This window comes from Ctenopharyngodon idella, chromosome 22, assembly GCF_019924925.1.
Source record: "Ctenopharyngodon idella isolate HZGC_01 chromosome 22, HZGC01, whole genome shotgun sequence".
In the NCBI taxonomy this organism is placed as follows: Eukaryota; Metazoa; Chordata; class Actinopteri; order Cypriniformes; family Xenocyprididae; genus Ctenopharyngodon; species Ctenopharyngodon idella.
Window position 1 is genome coordinate 9316413 of NC_067241.1, and position 13939 is coordinate 9330351.

Consider the following 13939-nt stretch of genomic DNA (forward strand, 5'->3'; position numbering starts at 1 on the left):
CCATGCATTTTCTTTAATCACAACATTAATCTTAAGTCTCCTGGTAGGTTTAATTTAAGCCACAATTTAGATCTGGAGTAGTTCTAGTCTTCCTCCAGGAAATCATCTTATTAAACTCTGGACTAGACCAAGTCTAGGACTATTTAGAACCATGACAGAAAAAGCAGATTTTTGTTAATCTGGTTTAAAAGGCCATTTAAGTCTAGGACTAGGCTTAATCTATGTACGGGAAACCAGCCCTTAACGCCCGATGAAGAGCCATATGGCTCGAAACTTCACATTTGGTGGGAACATGCAATAAATAAGGTTTCTATTTTGGACAGCCTCGAATGGACATCATAATCTTTATTTTAAATGTAATGTGTTTACAAATTTAAAAAGATCCATCCTCAGAGATAGGAGCTAGTTCATATCTTTACTTCCCTTTACTCTATGCAATTAATGTTTTAAGCTTTTCTAGACAAATTCCCCACACAATGAAAATAATTTCCATCAGTAGTATAAAATACACAAAATACAACAAAATAAATCATTTCTTCAATCCACTCCTTTATTTCTCTTGGGTATAAATTGTACAAACAATAGTGTAGATCAAATCAGCAACATCTTATTGTGACCCAGTCCCTGATCTCCATCTACATCGTCAATTCCTGTGAAGACAGGCAAAAAGATAAATTAAGTAAGACTGCTTCATATCATGACACCGCATTTAAAGCCTGAGCTCTTCTCAGGACAAATGAGCTGGCTTCAGGACAAATTCAGAAGAACGAAAGTCAAATGTTAATTCATCACAGAAGAGTTTTGAAATTCTAATATATAAAAATTGTATGCATTTAACTACATAAAGTAAGACGTTATCAGTTTAACTCACCATAATAGCATTGACAATGTCGTTATTGTTATTCTTCAGTGCACGCACAGCCTTTGCCCTGGATACATTGGCCTGTGACATGACCAGCTCAATGTCCTTGACTTCCACTCCGGTCTCATCAACCTGTAAATGGTAAAACAAATCAGTCAATGAATGTGAACATATTCACATTTCACATTTGTTGAATACATCAACACAAGACCTTTCATGAAAGCAGAATTACTGTGTTAGAATCACAGCAGTGTTGACACTCACCTCTTCCTCTTCGCTCTCCTCCTGTACTGTGGGCGTCTGTGTGTTTTCCTGGATGTTTGAAACGGCTTCTCCTTGAACCTTGAACTTCTCTGCAGCTGCTAACTGAGCTTGCTGTGACAGGTCTTCAATCTGAGAAGAGCAGAAACAGTATTTTAGTTTGTTTAAGCTTCATTGTGTTCCTCACACCATTGTGAAATTTTCCTCTTTCAGGACAGAAAGTTTGGCTTCATCAGACTCAGAAGAACGAAAGTCAAACTGTTTAAATCATCATTAAGAGGTCACTTAGGCCTAGATAATCAGGGAAGGCTGCCATATAGAATTAGTTTTCAACCAAAACAGGGCTGATATAGTAGGAGTGCACACTTAAACAAGAAACCATTTTCTCCCCTAATCTTTACCTTGGCCTCACCGAAGACAATGTAAGTATCTGAAGCTGGACTTTTGTAGACATCTGGTTTGGTGATGACAAAGAGAATGTTCTTGGACTTGCGAATGGTTACCCTGGTAACACCAGCAACTTGTCTCAACCCCAATTTGGACATGGCCTGGCAAAAGAATGAAAGGGTACAGTTAAACAACAGTGCATGCATTCTAATCGAATTTGGTGTTATAATCAGATTCAATTGGTTTGAGGATAACCCACCTTCCTGGCTTTCTTTTCACTTCTGCTTTGTTTTGCTTTGCTGACAGGTTCTTCATCGATTTCAGCTGCAGCTGCAAGCTACAGAAAGAGAATGCAATTTCAGGTTATGTCAATGTAAAACTGAAAAAGAAATGGTGTGAGAAAATAAAGTGGAGGGCAAATAATGCTACTGAAGATGCCATTTAAATTATTACCTGTGCCTGCTGTGTCTGTGTCTGTGCAGAGTCCTGCTCCTCCAGTTCAGGAACAGATTCGTCACTGTCAGATTCAGTGCCGGACCCTAAAACATCAAGATACATTACATTAATTTGCCATTAGACAGACAGAAGACATTTTCACCAGAATACTGTTGAAAATCAAAAAAATACTTTTAAATACTTTAAACATACTGCAAGATACAATCTAAAGTAACAATATCCACATTGATTAACTCAAACCATTCAGCTACTGGCCCCATGTTCCTTGAACAACTTTCTGAAATGCATCTAACTGAAGCTTTAACTTCACTAAGGATAGATGTTTCCAGATCCTGGAGTCACCAAGTTTACCTTCACTGATAATGTGACCCTAAAGCATTATGGTGGGACAACATTATTTGGCAACAACATAAACGCACAACGCAAAAACAGACAGAAAGAGATACCCTTGTCGTTCTTGATGACTGGTTCCAGTATAGATGGGGCTTTAAGTGGTGTGGGAACAGGTGCTGGCTCAACTTTAGGGGGAAGGACAGGCTCAACTTTAGGGGCAGGTGCAGCAGTAGCCTCAACTTTAGGGACAGCAGCCTCAACTTTTGGGGCAGGCTCAGCCTCAACTTTAGGGGCATCAGCCTCAATTTTTGGGGCAGGAGTCTCAACTTTGGGGACGGGCACAGGTTTAACTTTAGGAGCAGCAGCCTTAACTTTTGGGGCAGGCGCAGGTTTAACTTTAGGGGCAGCAGCCTCAACTTTAGGGGCAGCAGCCTCAACTTTTGGGGCAGCAGCCTCAACTTTTGGGGCAGCAGCCTCAACTTTTGGGGCAGCAGCCTCAACTTTTGGGGCAGCAGCCTCAACTTTTGGGGCAGGTGCACCCTCAACTTTAGGAGCAGCAGCCTCAACTTTTGGGGCAGGCACAGGTTTAACTTTAGGGGCAGCAGCCTCAATTTTAGGGGCAGGTGCAGCTTTAACTTTAGGGGCAGCTTCAACTTTAGGGGCAGGGGCAGCCTCAACTTTAGTGGCAGGGGCAGCGGCAGCCTCAACCTCAACTTTAGGGGCAGCCTCAACCTTTGAGGTAGAAGCAGACTTAGCTTTAGTGGCAGGCTCAACTTTAACGGCAGGGGCAGGCTCAACTTTAGAGGCAGGGGCAGGCTCTGCTTTAGGAGCAGGCTTAACTTTAGGTGCAGGAGCAGCCTCAACTTTAGGAGCCACCACCTCAGCTTTAGGAGCAGCAACGGGTTTAACTTTAACGGCAGGAGCAGGCTCAGCCTTAGGGCTAGGGGTAGACTTAGCTTTAGGTGCAGGAGCAGCCTCTATCTTAGGGGCAGCTTCAGCTTTAGGAGCAAGAGGGACTGCAACCTTAGGGGCAGGAGTAGACTCATCTTTAGGGGTGTGGACAGGCTCAACTTTAGGTTCAGGTGCTGCTTTCTGTACAGGGGTAGTCGCTACTTTAAGTGTGGGGACAGGTTCAGCTTTAGGAGCTGGTTTAGCTTTAGGAACAACCTTTGCTTTAGGTGCAGGGCCAGATTCAACTTTACTGGAGGCGACAGGTTCAGCTTTAGGAGCTGTTGGGGTAACTACAGGGATTGCACTAGGTGGCATGGGGGGGAAAGCAGGCATTGTAAAAGGATTCTCAGGTGGTAAGAGAGGTGGCAGATCATCATCCTCAATCTGTGCAGGCACAACCCGAGGAGCAGGTTTTGGTGGAGCAGCAGTGGCTGGGTTCACATTTGGCACTTGGGCAGGGCCAGGCTTTGGAGCTGCTTTTGAAGGTGAAGTCATCTTGGCTTCTGAAGCAGCATGGGTTGCTACTTTTGGAGCTTCAGAGGCAACCTTGGGGTTTTCAGCCACTTTAGGTGGACTGGTGGCCACAGCTTCTGTAAATGACTTGGGTGCTGGGACAGCAGGTTTGGAAGTTACTTTGAAGGCCACAGGAGCCACAGTAACTTTGGGAGAGACAGGGGAAGCATCAGCATTGCCTGCTGGTTTTGCTACCTCTGGAATTGGTATAGCAAGAGATGGCAGAGCTGTCACTGGTGCAGGCTCTTGAGCAGGCTTGGAGGCAGAGGGAGGCGTCTGCTCATGTTCAGCAGGTTTAAAATTCTTTGTTTTATGTTGCTTCCCTTGTTTGCCAGCCTTTATCACCTTGGGAGCAGTTTGCTCAGCTTTCAAGGCTACAGGGGAGTCAGCTGGAGGAGAGGCCAAAGGGGAGCATGGAGGGGTAGCACGAGGGCCTGAGGCAGATTTAGGAGAGGTAGGGGAGCTTGAGGAGGCAGATAGAGAGGAGCGCTTCCTGCGTCCTACAGGAACTGGCTTAGGAGCAGTGGCGTGAGGAGAGGAGGACAGCTTGGGGTTAGTTTTGCCCTCTTTAGGCTTTGCCTGAGAGGGAGCAGGGGCCGCAGCAGCAGGTGTGGCTAATGGAAATAAAATGCTAGAGTGACTTTTGGCAATTAAAAAGTTGCATGGTGTAAACCATCACATCCATGCTGGTTATGAGGGATGCTTTCAATTGCTCATGTGTTAAACTGCTCCACAAAAGCACAACTGGCTACTAAACACACCATGAAAATCTGGTTAAGAATGGTTAAGACTCTGTAAAAACACCACTCAACTGCACATGCATAAACCAAACAGCTAAACAACAACAAATACCATAATGTTTCTTGCATAAAGATAAATTACTAAAAATCTAAAAGGACAATAACTCAGTTAAAAGCAAGTATAATATTGCCTACTCAAACAGCAAATAGTTACGAAATTTCATTCATGGAGATAACACGGACAATTTGCCATGGTTTAGTGTAAGATTTTTGCTATCTGTTGGAAAATACAGTTTTAAAAGTAAAATTGTCACTATAACCAGTAGAAGGCTGCAGAGCTCCACTCATTGGTTCAGTTGCTATTTGATTAATTGAAAGACAGCTTTTAAGTTTTTCCAGTTGGATATCCACATATGAAATCACGATTATTATTAATTTTGTGGTGGTTCTGCATTTTGGCTGATTTTATTTGACATTATATTTTGACAATTACAACAGAGCAATTTTTATATTCTCACTAATTTATTTCAGTGTGTGAGCATGGTCATTTTGCATTGTGGATGTTTTAAAGTGTTGCCACTTCATTTCAGGCTACGTGTGTTCTGCATTGTGTCTGATTTTCTAAGCGAGGTGTTTTTGTAGATCTAGAAAGTGTTGACAACGTTACAAAAACTCATGTTATTTGGATTTTTTTTTTTTTTCAGCAAATATCATTTGGAGTCACAAAGACAAATGACTGTTTACACTTGCAAAGAGGGTCATTTTAACACATAAGTATGGGTGTAACGGTATGCGTATTCGTACCGAATGCTTCACGGGGCAAGATCCAAATGGAACTGATCATCCCTATGTCCTATGTGATCATCCCTATGTGAGCAGGGCACGCGTGCCCTGTTTACATAGGGATGATCACTTCCATTTGGAATTTGCCTCGTGAACCGTTCGGTACGAATGCGCGTACTGTTAGACCCCTACACATAAGTATGTGTATTTAACCATTCAAGCCCAATTTGGCAGCAAAAATAACTCACGCACTCTATGAGCAACGGCTTCATGCACGCGTCTCTCAGACAACGCTCAGAAACCATCTCTCTGACAGTGTGCGCATATAGCGTAATGAGTTGTCTTTCACTGCTTACTGAGCTTCAAAAGTTTACTTTACAAAACTATTAATTTTGCTACATAAATTTAACATTTCCTTTGTAACACAAAAAACAACAACTTGTACTTAAAATAAGAACAGAAAAGTGTTCCTCAAAATCAGGATCGAAATAAGACCTCTTACATTGTAAACATGTTGAATTACATTCTTCTCCTCATGAAGATCACAAGGCCTAGCATATACATTCCTGAACACAATAAATCCCTCCAGAAAAAAGAAAAACATTTTCTAGTCTAATGCAAAAAAACCCTGTTAAAAATGCTGTATAAATATTCAGGTAGAGATCGCTCAAATTCAATGAAATGTTAGGAAATGTTCATGCAGTGTTGAGTTGCCTGCATTCCATTCAAACATTAAGGATGCATAGGCTTTCAATATCACAAAAACCTTTAGTGCCATTTTAATCAGTGCAGGCTAACACTGTTGGGCAAGGCAGTCCTGGATCACTCTTATTTTTCAAAACCAAATGTTCTCTCATAATCAATCAATATACTTAAATCATGAAATCACACAAAACTACACTGCAGGTATGTTGCAGCTTAAAGGGGTAGCTCACCCCCCACTTTTGAAAAGAAAATGCCCTTTTTTGTCTGTACAATGGGTCCAATGTTGTCTTAAACTACATTAACATTAACTGTAGGGACAATTATCTTCTTTTGTGCTGCACAGAATAAAGTCATACAGGTTTGGATCAACATGAAAATTGTCTGAACTCTCCCTTTTATAGAACTAGTGCAGTTCTTAATCTAGGGAGGGGCTCAAGCACATTAACCTAAAAACCTCTAGGTGGAGAAAAACTGACTCAAACTACATCCCCACCCTACAAAACATGACACCCCTTCCAACTAGAGAAACTCGCTTTGTGAAGTCTCTACAACAGCTGGTAGAAGGAAATCTGAAACAGGTGCAAAAATACCATAAATAGACTGATCAACCTTCCAATAACTGCTGTACATTTAAAAAGTAAAAACGACCAAGATGATGAACAATAGAGCTCCAGGACCCCTCACACAACATGTGTTTAGTGTCAGACATGCACATTTAAAGGTAGTACTACTAACCCGTCTCAGCCTGTGGCTGCTGCATCTCCTGCTCTGTAACAGGGACAGTTTCTGTGGCTTCGCCTGGCATTCTGGACTGCAACAGAAATGAGAGACAATATCGCACATTATAAGCTTAGCAAAAGTAAATTCAATGTCTTTGTGTTTATGTGGCTTTTGCTATTCAAATACACAGCAGCGCACTAGGCCTCTTCCTGTAGGCCTCTGCTGTCAGCAGTCTCACTGCCGGCTGAATTAAACCCACTTCTGTGTTCACAAGTATCGAGCATACATGGTAACATTTCACAAGTCCACTGTACAGAAATAGTGAGCTTTATAAAATTCCAGACACATAACATGGCCTTTTTATGATCACAACGACACAATAACATTGTTTTACAACCCGTTCATAGGTGCATGTGTAGTGTGATGCACATTTCACGTGTGTAACAGAGCAGCACTGTCACGCTAGTGCTGTGTGAGAGTAACTTATAAACAAATAAATACAAAGCAACATGGAGAATAGGAAACGAGTTTTGACTCTTCATAATGTAATGGTATTACAGCGTGCGTAACGTTACCTCTGTGTTTTTAAATTATGTGTTTAATAGGCGAGATCAACTTTCAAATCAGTGATTTCTGTCCCACACAATGCAAATTATTTTTGCCATTACATTACAGACTTCTAACAAACATCGCTGTATTTGTTTATTATAACATATTTCGCATGGTTTAAGCGTTTCGTTAGACACAAAGCCCTCGGCTGAAGTCCTCGCATACAGCGAGCGGCGGTGCGTCTCGCTCCCCCATTTTGAACAGTCAGCCGGTTGTATTCATTAAAATATTTCCCCAATAAAGAAACCAAATAAAGAAATCTTTACCACTTAGCACAGAGGAACACTAAAGCATCAATACTAGTAGTAAATGAGAGAGGAAAAGCAATAATGTAACGTTGGATGACAGTAGATGTAACAGAAGTACTCACTAGTTCAGGGCACAGGATCCAAGATGGCTGTAAGAGAGGGTTTCTGACCTCTGCGTCGCTCTGATGTCACAACTCTGCTTCCGGCTCCAACAGGAAGTTGCTTTTGGATACACTCTTGCTGATAAGCGAGGAACCGCATTTTCGGGTAAAAATATACATATATTTTTAATGCGCTTATCTCTGTTATTTCAATATAAATGTATTTATTTCCTAGTTGACAAAAGTCACAACTAAAAAAAAAACTGCTCTAAAGGAAGGCAGGTGTTTTTGTTTACATCAAAAATAGCAATGCTAAGCTAACCTGAATATTTTTTGAAAACGTTTGCGTGATGTACTAATATTAGGGTCAAAACACTCATGTGGGTATGCTTTGAGAAAACACAATAAGCGGATTCACCTTTATGTACACTACTGTTTTGCCTTCTGACCACCAATACTAATGTCCTCTTGCGAGGGATATCCATCATTTAAGGAGCCAGCTTATATGTTTTCATACATGTATAAAGAGACACAATTTATATAGTTATATAAGTATGTGAGTATATAGTTACTCTATTGTTGCTGGCCTAAAACATTCTTATTTCATCCCCACAGAGAGATGTCTATGTCCCATTTGTATGGGCGTAGAGGTGAGGAGGAGGAGGAGGATGGTGTGGAAATTGAAAAGTTTGAGGTGACTGAGTGGGACTTGGCCAATGAGTTCAACCCAGACAGACGCAGACACAGACAGACTAAAGAAGAAGCCACTTATGGGATTTGGGCAGAGCATGACTCTGACGATGAGCGGCCCAGCTTTGGGGGGAAAAGGTATGTGGTTTTTGTTAATAAATGCTTCAGCTGTCAAATCACTAGAGACCTTGGTGACTAAGTAGTGAAGGTCATATAAATTCAGCTTTCAATGTTGATATTTGTATCCACACAGATCGAAAGACTATACAGCTCCTGTGAACTTTGTGAGTGGTGGCCTGCGAAAGACTGCAGCTGAGGAGAAAGTGGAGCAGGAGGGTTCAGATAACTCCAATGATGGTGGAGATGCACCTCCTCCACCTCGCACTGCAGCTCCCAAAAAGCTCCAAACGGTATGTTGAGATGCCTACTAATGTTACACAACAACAGCATCATCTTTGGCTTGAATATTGGGTCCAAATGTCTTCATACGCTACCATTCAAAATTTTGGGGTTGGTAAGATTTTTTAAAAAATGTTTTTAAAGGAAGTCTTCTATGCTCACCAAGGCTGCATTTATTTGATCAAAAAATACAGTAAAAAAGGGCAATATTGTTAAATATTATTACAATTTAAAATAACAGGTTATTTTAAAATATAATTTATTTCTGTGATGCACAACGGAAGTGTCACATGATCCTTCAGAAATTGGATTTGGTGCTCAAGAAACATTTCTTATTCAGCATTTATTTGAAATAAAATGTTTTTTGTAACACTATAAATGTCTTTACTGTCACTTTTGAATAATTTAATATGTCCTTTCTGAAGAATTTAAAAAAAAGTCTTAGTGACCCCAAACCTTTGAACTATATTGTAAAAGTCTTTGAATTCTTCATTTTAGGGTGGGAGCTTTAAGACATCCCAGAGGTTTGCAGGTGGTATTAGAACAGGGCAGGACCTGGGATCCTGGGAGAAACACACACGAGGCATTGGTCAAAAACTTCTGCAGAAGATGGGTTACGTTCCAGGAAAAGGATTGGGCAAAAATGCTCAGGGTAAAACTTTTCAGTCCTTTATTTCATACCACAGTATACTGATTTTATTGTATTTAGCTTATTGTGAATTATGTTATGCATCGTGTGCTTACCCGGAGATCCATTTCTGTAGCATGATGTGAATATCTTTGTCTGCAGGTATTGTGAATCCGATTGAGGCTAAGGTGCGGAAGGGGAAGGGAGCAGTTGGTGCGTATGGTAATGAGAGGACCCAGCAGTCACTGCAGGATTTCCCTGTTGTAGACTCTGAGGAGGAGGAGGAGCAAGTAAGTCAACACTACAACACAAGTGGTTTTTGGTGCTGTCTTGCCAATATATACCAAAGTAACCAGTGCCTAACCTGACAGTGAGCATAAAGCGAAAAATGCTCTTGATTTTAATTATGTTGACTGCACCACATTGGATCAGGCATTTTATTCGCTAAAAACAACAATTAAAAATACTATTATTTGTGTAACTTAATTAAAAATCATAAACTGCACTATTTAAACAAAACTCCATAGTTTTCTCTTTTGGTCTTGAAACAAAAGCTTCAGACTAAACAGGTCAACAGTAGGTCCACAAACCTCAAACTGTCTTCATCAGCACTGCATTTTGCTATATTTGACCTTTTATTCTTCATTCCATCTTTGCAGGAGTTTCAGAAGGAGCTGGGGCAATGGCGTAAAGACCCGGGAACGGCAAAGAAAAAGCCCAGATATTCTTACAAGACTGTGGAAGAGCTGAAAGCTCATGGCAAACTGGCCAACAAGAACATGAGCAGACCTGCTGGAGAACTGGCTCAGGTCAAGGTGAGAGCACAAAACAATTAGAGTAATGCATATAACCAATTAAATATGTCTCAGAGTAAACATTGAATGCATCCCTCATGTGTTTCAGGTGATCGATATGACAGGCAGAGAGCAGAAGGTGTATCATAGCTACAGTCATATGAGTCAGAAGCACAGTGTTCCTGAGGAGGCCCCTTTGAGCGTAAGCACACGAGAGCAGAAGAGCTCCGGCTTCTCTCTCCCGGAGCTGGAACACAACCTCAAACTGCTCATTGAGCTCACAGAGCAAGACATCCTACAGGTAAAGCACTCATAAACTTGCACTAAATCGACAGTAAATTAGAAAAAAGTAACATTTATGTAAATTAATATTATATAATGTTAATTATAAAATCTTATGCAATATAAATATTTAATATTTTAAACATTTTTAGTATTTGTACCACTTGGGCGCTCCTTGTCCCAGAGAGCTATAAGAGAAAAAAGATGAAATAATGTTTTTCTCTTAGTAGGACATTCAGTCTAACCCTTCAAACTTAAGTTTTCATGTTTAATTGTATTATTCACTTAAAGGTGCAATAAGCCATTTCTAAGAAACACTTTTGATATCTGAAATCAACCCAAACAAACACACTCCTCCCGTTATTGCTCTGCCCCCAAAATGCATATTACAGCCAGTTTTTAATAGAAAAAAATTACTAATTCCTGTCCGCAAATTTTAACTGAACATTCTGTGGGTTTGTGTTGCATGTGTAGAGTGCACGACGTCTGCAGCATGAGAAGGACACTGTGGTGACCCTGACCCATGAGAGCGACGCCTTGCAGGTCAGGCTGGCAGAGGAGGAAGAGTCTCTTGGTCGGCTAGAGCAGGTGATGAACCTGGTGGAGAGCTTTGAAGCAGGCGATATGGAGGGAAGCCCTGCGCTCAGCCTTCAAGAGTGTGCTATGGTCTTCCAGCGGCTGCAGACAGAGTTCTATCAGGAGTATAAGACTTTGGGTTTGGGAGATCTAGCTGTGTCTGTTGTGCATCCTCTATTGAAAGAGAAGCTTCGCAGCTGGGATCCACTTAAGGTAAAAAATATATATATATATTTATATTCAGCAAGGATGTGGTAAATTGATCAAAAGTAATAGTAAAGACTTTTTTTTACACAAAATGTTTTTTTTTTTTTTATAAATATAAGCTGTTCTCTTGATCTTTTATATCCATCAAAGACTCCTGAAAAAATCTATCATGGTAATGGAAAAAAAATTAAGCAGCACAACCTTTTTCAACATATAATAATAATAATAATAATAATAATAATAATAGTAATAATAATAATAATAGTAATAATAATAAATGTTTCTTGAGCAGCAAATCAGCATATTAGAATGATTTCTGAAGGATCATGTGACACTGAAGACTGGAGTAATGATGCTAAAAATTCAGCTTTTCCATCACAGAAATAAATAAAATTTTAAAATATATTAAAATAGAAAACAGTTATTTTAAATTATAATAATATTTCACAATATTACTGTTTTTACCGTATTTTTGATCAAATAAATGCAGTTTGGTGAGCATAAGGAACTTCTTCTAAAACAAATAATCATACTGACCCCAAACCTTTGAACTGTAGCGTATATACAGTATATTAGTCATGGATATAAAGTCATGATCCATTTAAATTAATTGGTCAAAAGGTGTGGGAATGCCTGGTTGGATCTTTGTTTATTAATAATTTTTGTTATGGTGTTCACCCTGTGTATAAGCTCTAAACTCTTTTAAACTCTCTGTTTATCAATAGGACTGTTCAGATGGTTTAGAGGAAGTTGGTCAGTGGAGGGCCATTCTTGAAAGCTCACAATCTCTTCACGGTGGACCAGACGCTTCTAACATGGACCCCTATCACAGGTAAAACATATCCGAGAGTGTGTATGTGTCGTGCCTGTGGAAGCAGATGACTTGAGCAGGAGTTTTGTGTGCAGATTGATATGGGAAGTCTGGGTTCCAGTCATGAGGACCTGTGTGTCGCAGTGGCAGCCCAGAAATGTGGGGCCCATGGTGGACTGTGTGGAGTGCTGGGCTCCTGTATTACCGCTGTGGATTCTGGACAATGTTTTGGAGCAGCTTATATTCCCACGACTACAGAGAGAGGTTTGTGCTGAACACATGACCAATGCACACTGTATATTTCTTGTTAAACGGAAGTATGTGTGTCCATGCGAGATGTAACTCTTCTGTCTGTTTTTGGATAGGTGGACAACTGGAACCCACTGACCGACACAGTGCCAATCCATTCATGGATTCATCCCTGGCTGCCTCTGATGCAAACCCGTCTTGAGCCGCTGTACGCCCCCATCCGCAGTAAACTAGCTCATGCTTTGCAGCGCTGGCACCCCAGCGACTCCTCCGCCAGACTGATTCTGCAACCCTGGAGAGATGTCTTCACACCTGGTGCCTGGGAGGCTTTCATGGTCAAAAACATCGTCCCCAAGCTGGGTATGCACTCATGTGCTAGATTGTCAGTGTCAGACTTTAGGAGTCTGAGGTTTCTCTGAAGGTTTTGCTACTGTGTTGCAGCTCTATGTTTAGGAGAGCTGGTGGTGAATCCTCTTCAGCAACTGCTGGAGCCGTTCAACTGGGTGATGGACTGGGAGGGGATGCTCTCTGTCTCTACCATGGTTGGACTGCTGGATAAGAATTTCTTCCCCAAATGGCTACAGGTCAGTCCAAAAGTCTTTTAGAATCAGTCAAAAGAATACAAAACATTTTGTATTCATACAAATTATGTAGAAGAAACATATCAGTTTGAACCAAACCTGATTGGTGTAATGCATCAGTATAGCTTGTATTTTTGGTCGAAATGACTGTCGTACAGTCTGACATAAATGACAGCTGAGATCCCATAGTGTAACATGGTCATACAATTGTAAAGGACTATTATAAATCGCAGTGTGCACCCGGCTTTAGTGGCATTTCTACATTTGAAAGGAGTACTAGGTGTTTCTTTTGTTTCCTGTTACAGGTGTTGTGTTCCTGGCTCAGTAACAACCCAAACTATGAGGAGATCACTAAATGGTATCTGGGCTGGAAGGGCTTACTCTCAGAGAACCTGCTCAGTCACCCATTGGTCAAAGAAAAACTGAATGAGGCCCTTGACATTATGAATCGTGCCGTTGCCTCTGGACTAGGTCAGTCATGCTCTAGAAAAACAACTTATGAAGTCCACTAAACATATTTATAGCTTTGTACAGGGGTCTCATTCTACCTTCAACTTTACCTATGTCTTTTGTTGTAGGTGGGTATATGCAACCTGGAGCAAGAGAGAACATTGCATATCTGATTCAGACGGAGAGAAGGAAAGATTTCCAGTGCGAGCCTCAGCCTGAGCGCCGTGAAGTGGAGAATTCTGCCACACGGCCACCAGGCACCGCAGCGGTACCAACGTCTGTACCTACCAACTTTAAAGATCTAGTCCAGGCCAAGGCTGAGGAGAATGGCATCGTCTTCATGCCACTGGTAGCCAAACGGCATATGGGAAAACAGTTGTTCACATTTGGCAGAATAGTCATCTACATTGAGCGTGGAGTGGTCTTTGTTCAAGGCGAGAAAACCTGGGTTCCAACATCACTACAGAGTCTAATTGACATGGCCAAATGAGACTGATGCTTGGTCAAACAGAAGCTGTAAAACTGGATCTTGTCTATCAATGTTGTTTTATAATGCAGAAGAAATGCTTTTGAATAAATTTGTGCTTAAATATCATGCTGACT

At 41.0% G+C, this 13939-nt stretch overlaps 2 protein-coding genes and 2 non-coding genes across 7 annotated transcripts; 1 reads left to right on the top strand and 3 right to left on the bottom strand.

Annotated features, from left to right (window-relative positions):
• Positions 1-529: 529 nt before the first annotated feature.
• On the bottom strand, positions 530-7772 carry naca (nascent polypeptide associated complex subunit alpha). 4 transcript variants are annotated; one of them, XM_051880276.1, is made up of 9 exons: positions 6727-6802; positions 2795-4377; positions 2413-2731; positions 1964-2049; positions 1770-1847; positions 1525-1671; positions 1127-1255; positions 872-994; positions 530-650 (listed from the first exon to the last, which is right to left on the bottom strand). In XM_051880276.1, exons 1-9 carry the CDS (start codon positions 6794-6796, stop codon positions 636-638), a joined length of 2550 nt encoding a protein of 849 aa, XP_051736236.1. In that variant the 5' UTR covers positions 6797-6802; the 3' UTR covers positions 530-635. The 4 variants fall into 4 exon arrangements, with proteins under 4 accessions (XP_051736236.1, XP_051736235.1, XP_051736237.1 ...); XM_051880275.1 differs by having other exon boundaries at positions 2774-4377; XM_051880277.1 differs by lacking the exons at positions 2413-2731; positions 2795-4377 and adding an exon at positions 7691-7772.
• Positions 723-798, bottom strand: LOC127505612 (small nucleolar RNA SNORD59). Its single transcript, XR_007927753.1, has one exon. It is a non-coding gene; the product is annotated as a small nucleolar RNA SNORD59 (small nucleolar RNA).
• LOC127505611 (small nucleolar RNA SNORD59) lies at positions 1328-1403 on the bottom strand. The gene has a single exon (XR_007927752.1). It is a non-coding gene; the product is annotated as a small nucleolar RNA SNORD59 (small nucleolar RNA).
• On the top strand, positions 7696-13931 carry tfip11 (tuftelin interacting protein 11). Its single transcript, XM_051880281.1, has 14 exons — positions 7696-7835; positions 8285-8497; positions 8613-8769; positions 9257-9410; positions 9549-9676; positions 10046-10201; positions 10290-10481; positions 10937-11251; positions 11971-12077; positions 12152-12320; positions 12422-12665; positions 12747-12889; positions 13192-13357; positions 13465-13931. The coding sequence occupies exons 2-14, from the start codon at positions 8289-8291 to the stop codon at positions 13824-13826; spliced, it is 2502 nt and encodes an 833-aa protein (XP_051736241.1). The 5' UTR covers positions 7696-7835; positions 8285-8288; the 3' UTR covers positions 13827-13931.
• The last annotated feature ends 8 nt before the right edge of the window (positions 13932-13939 follow it).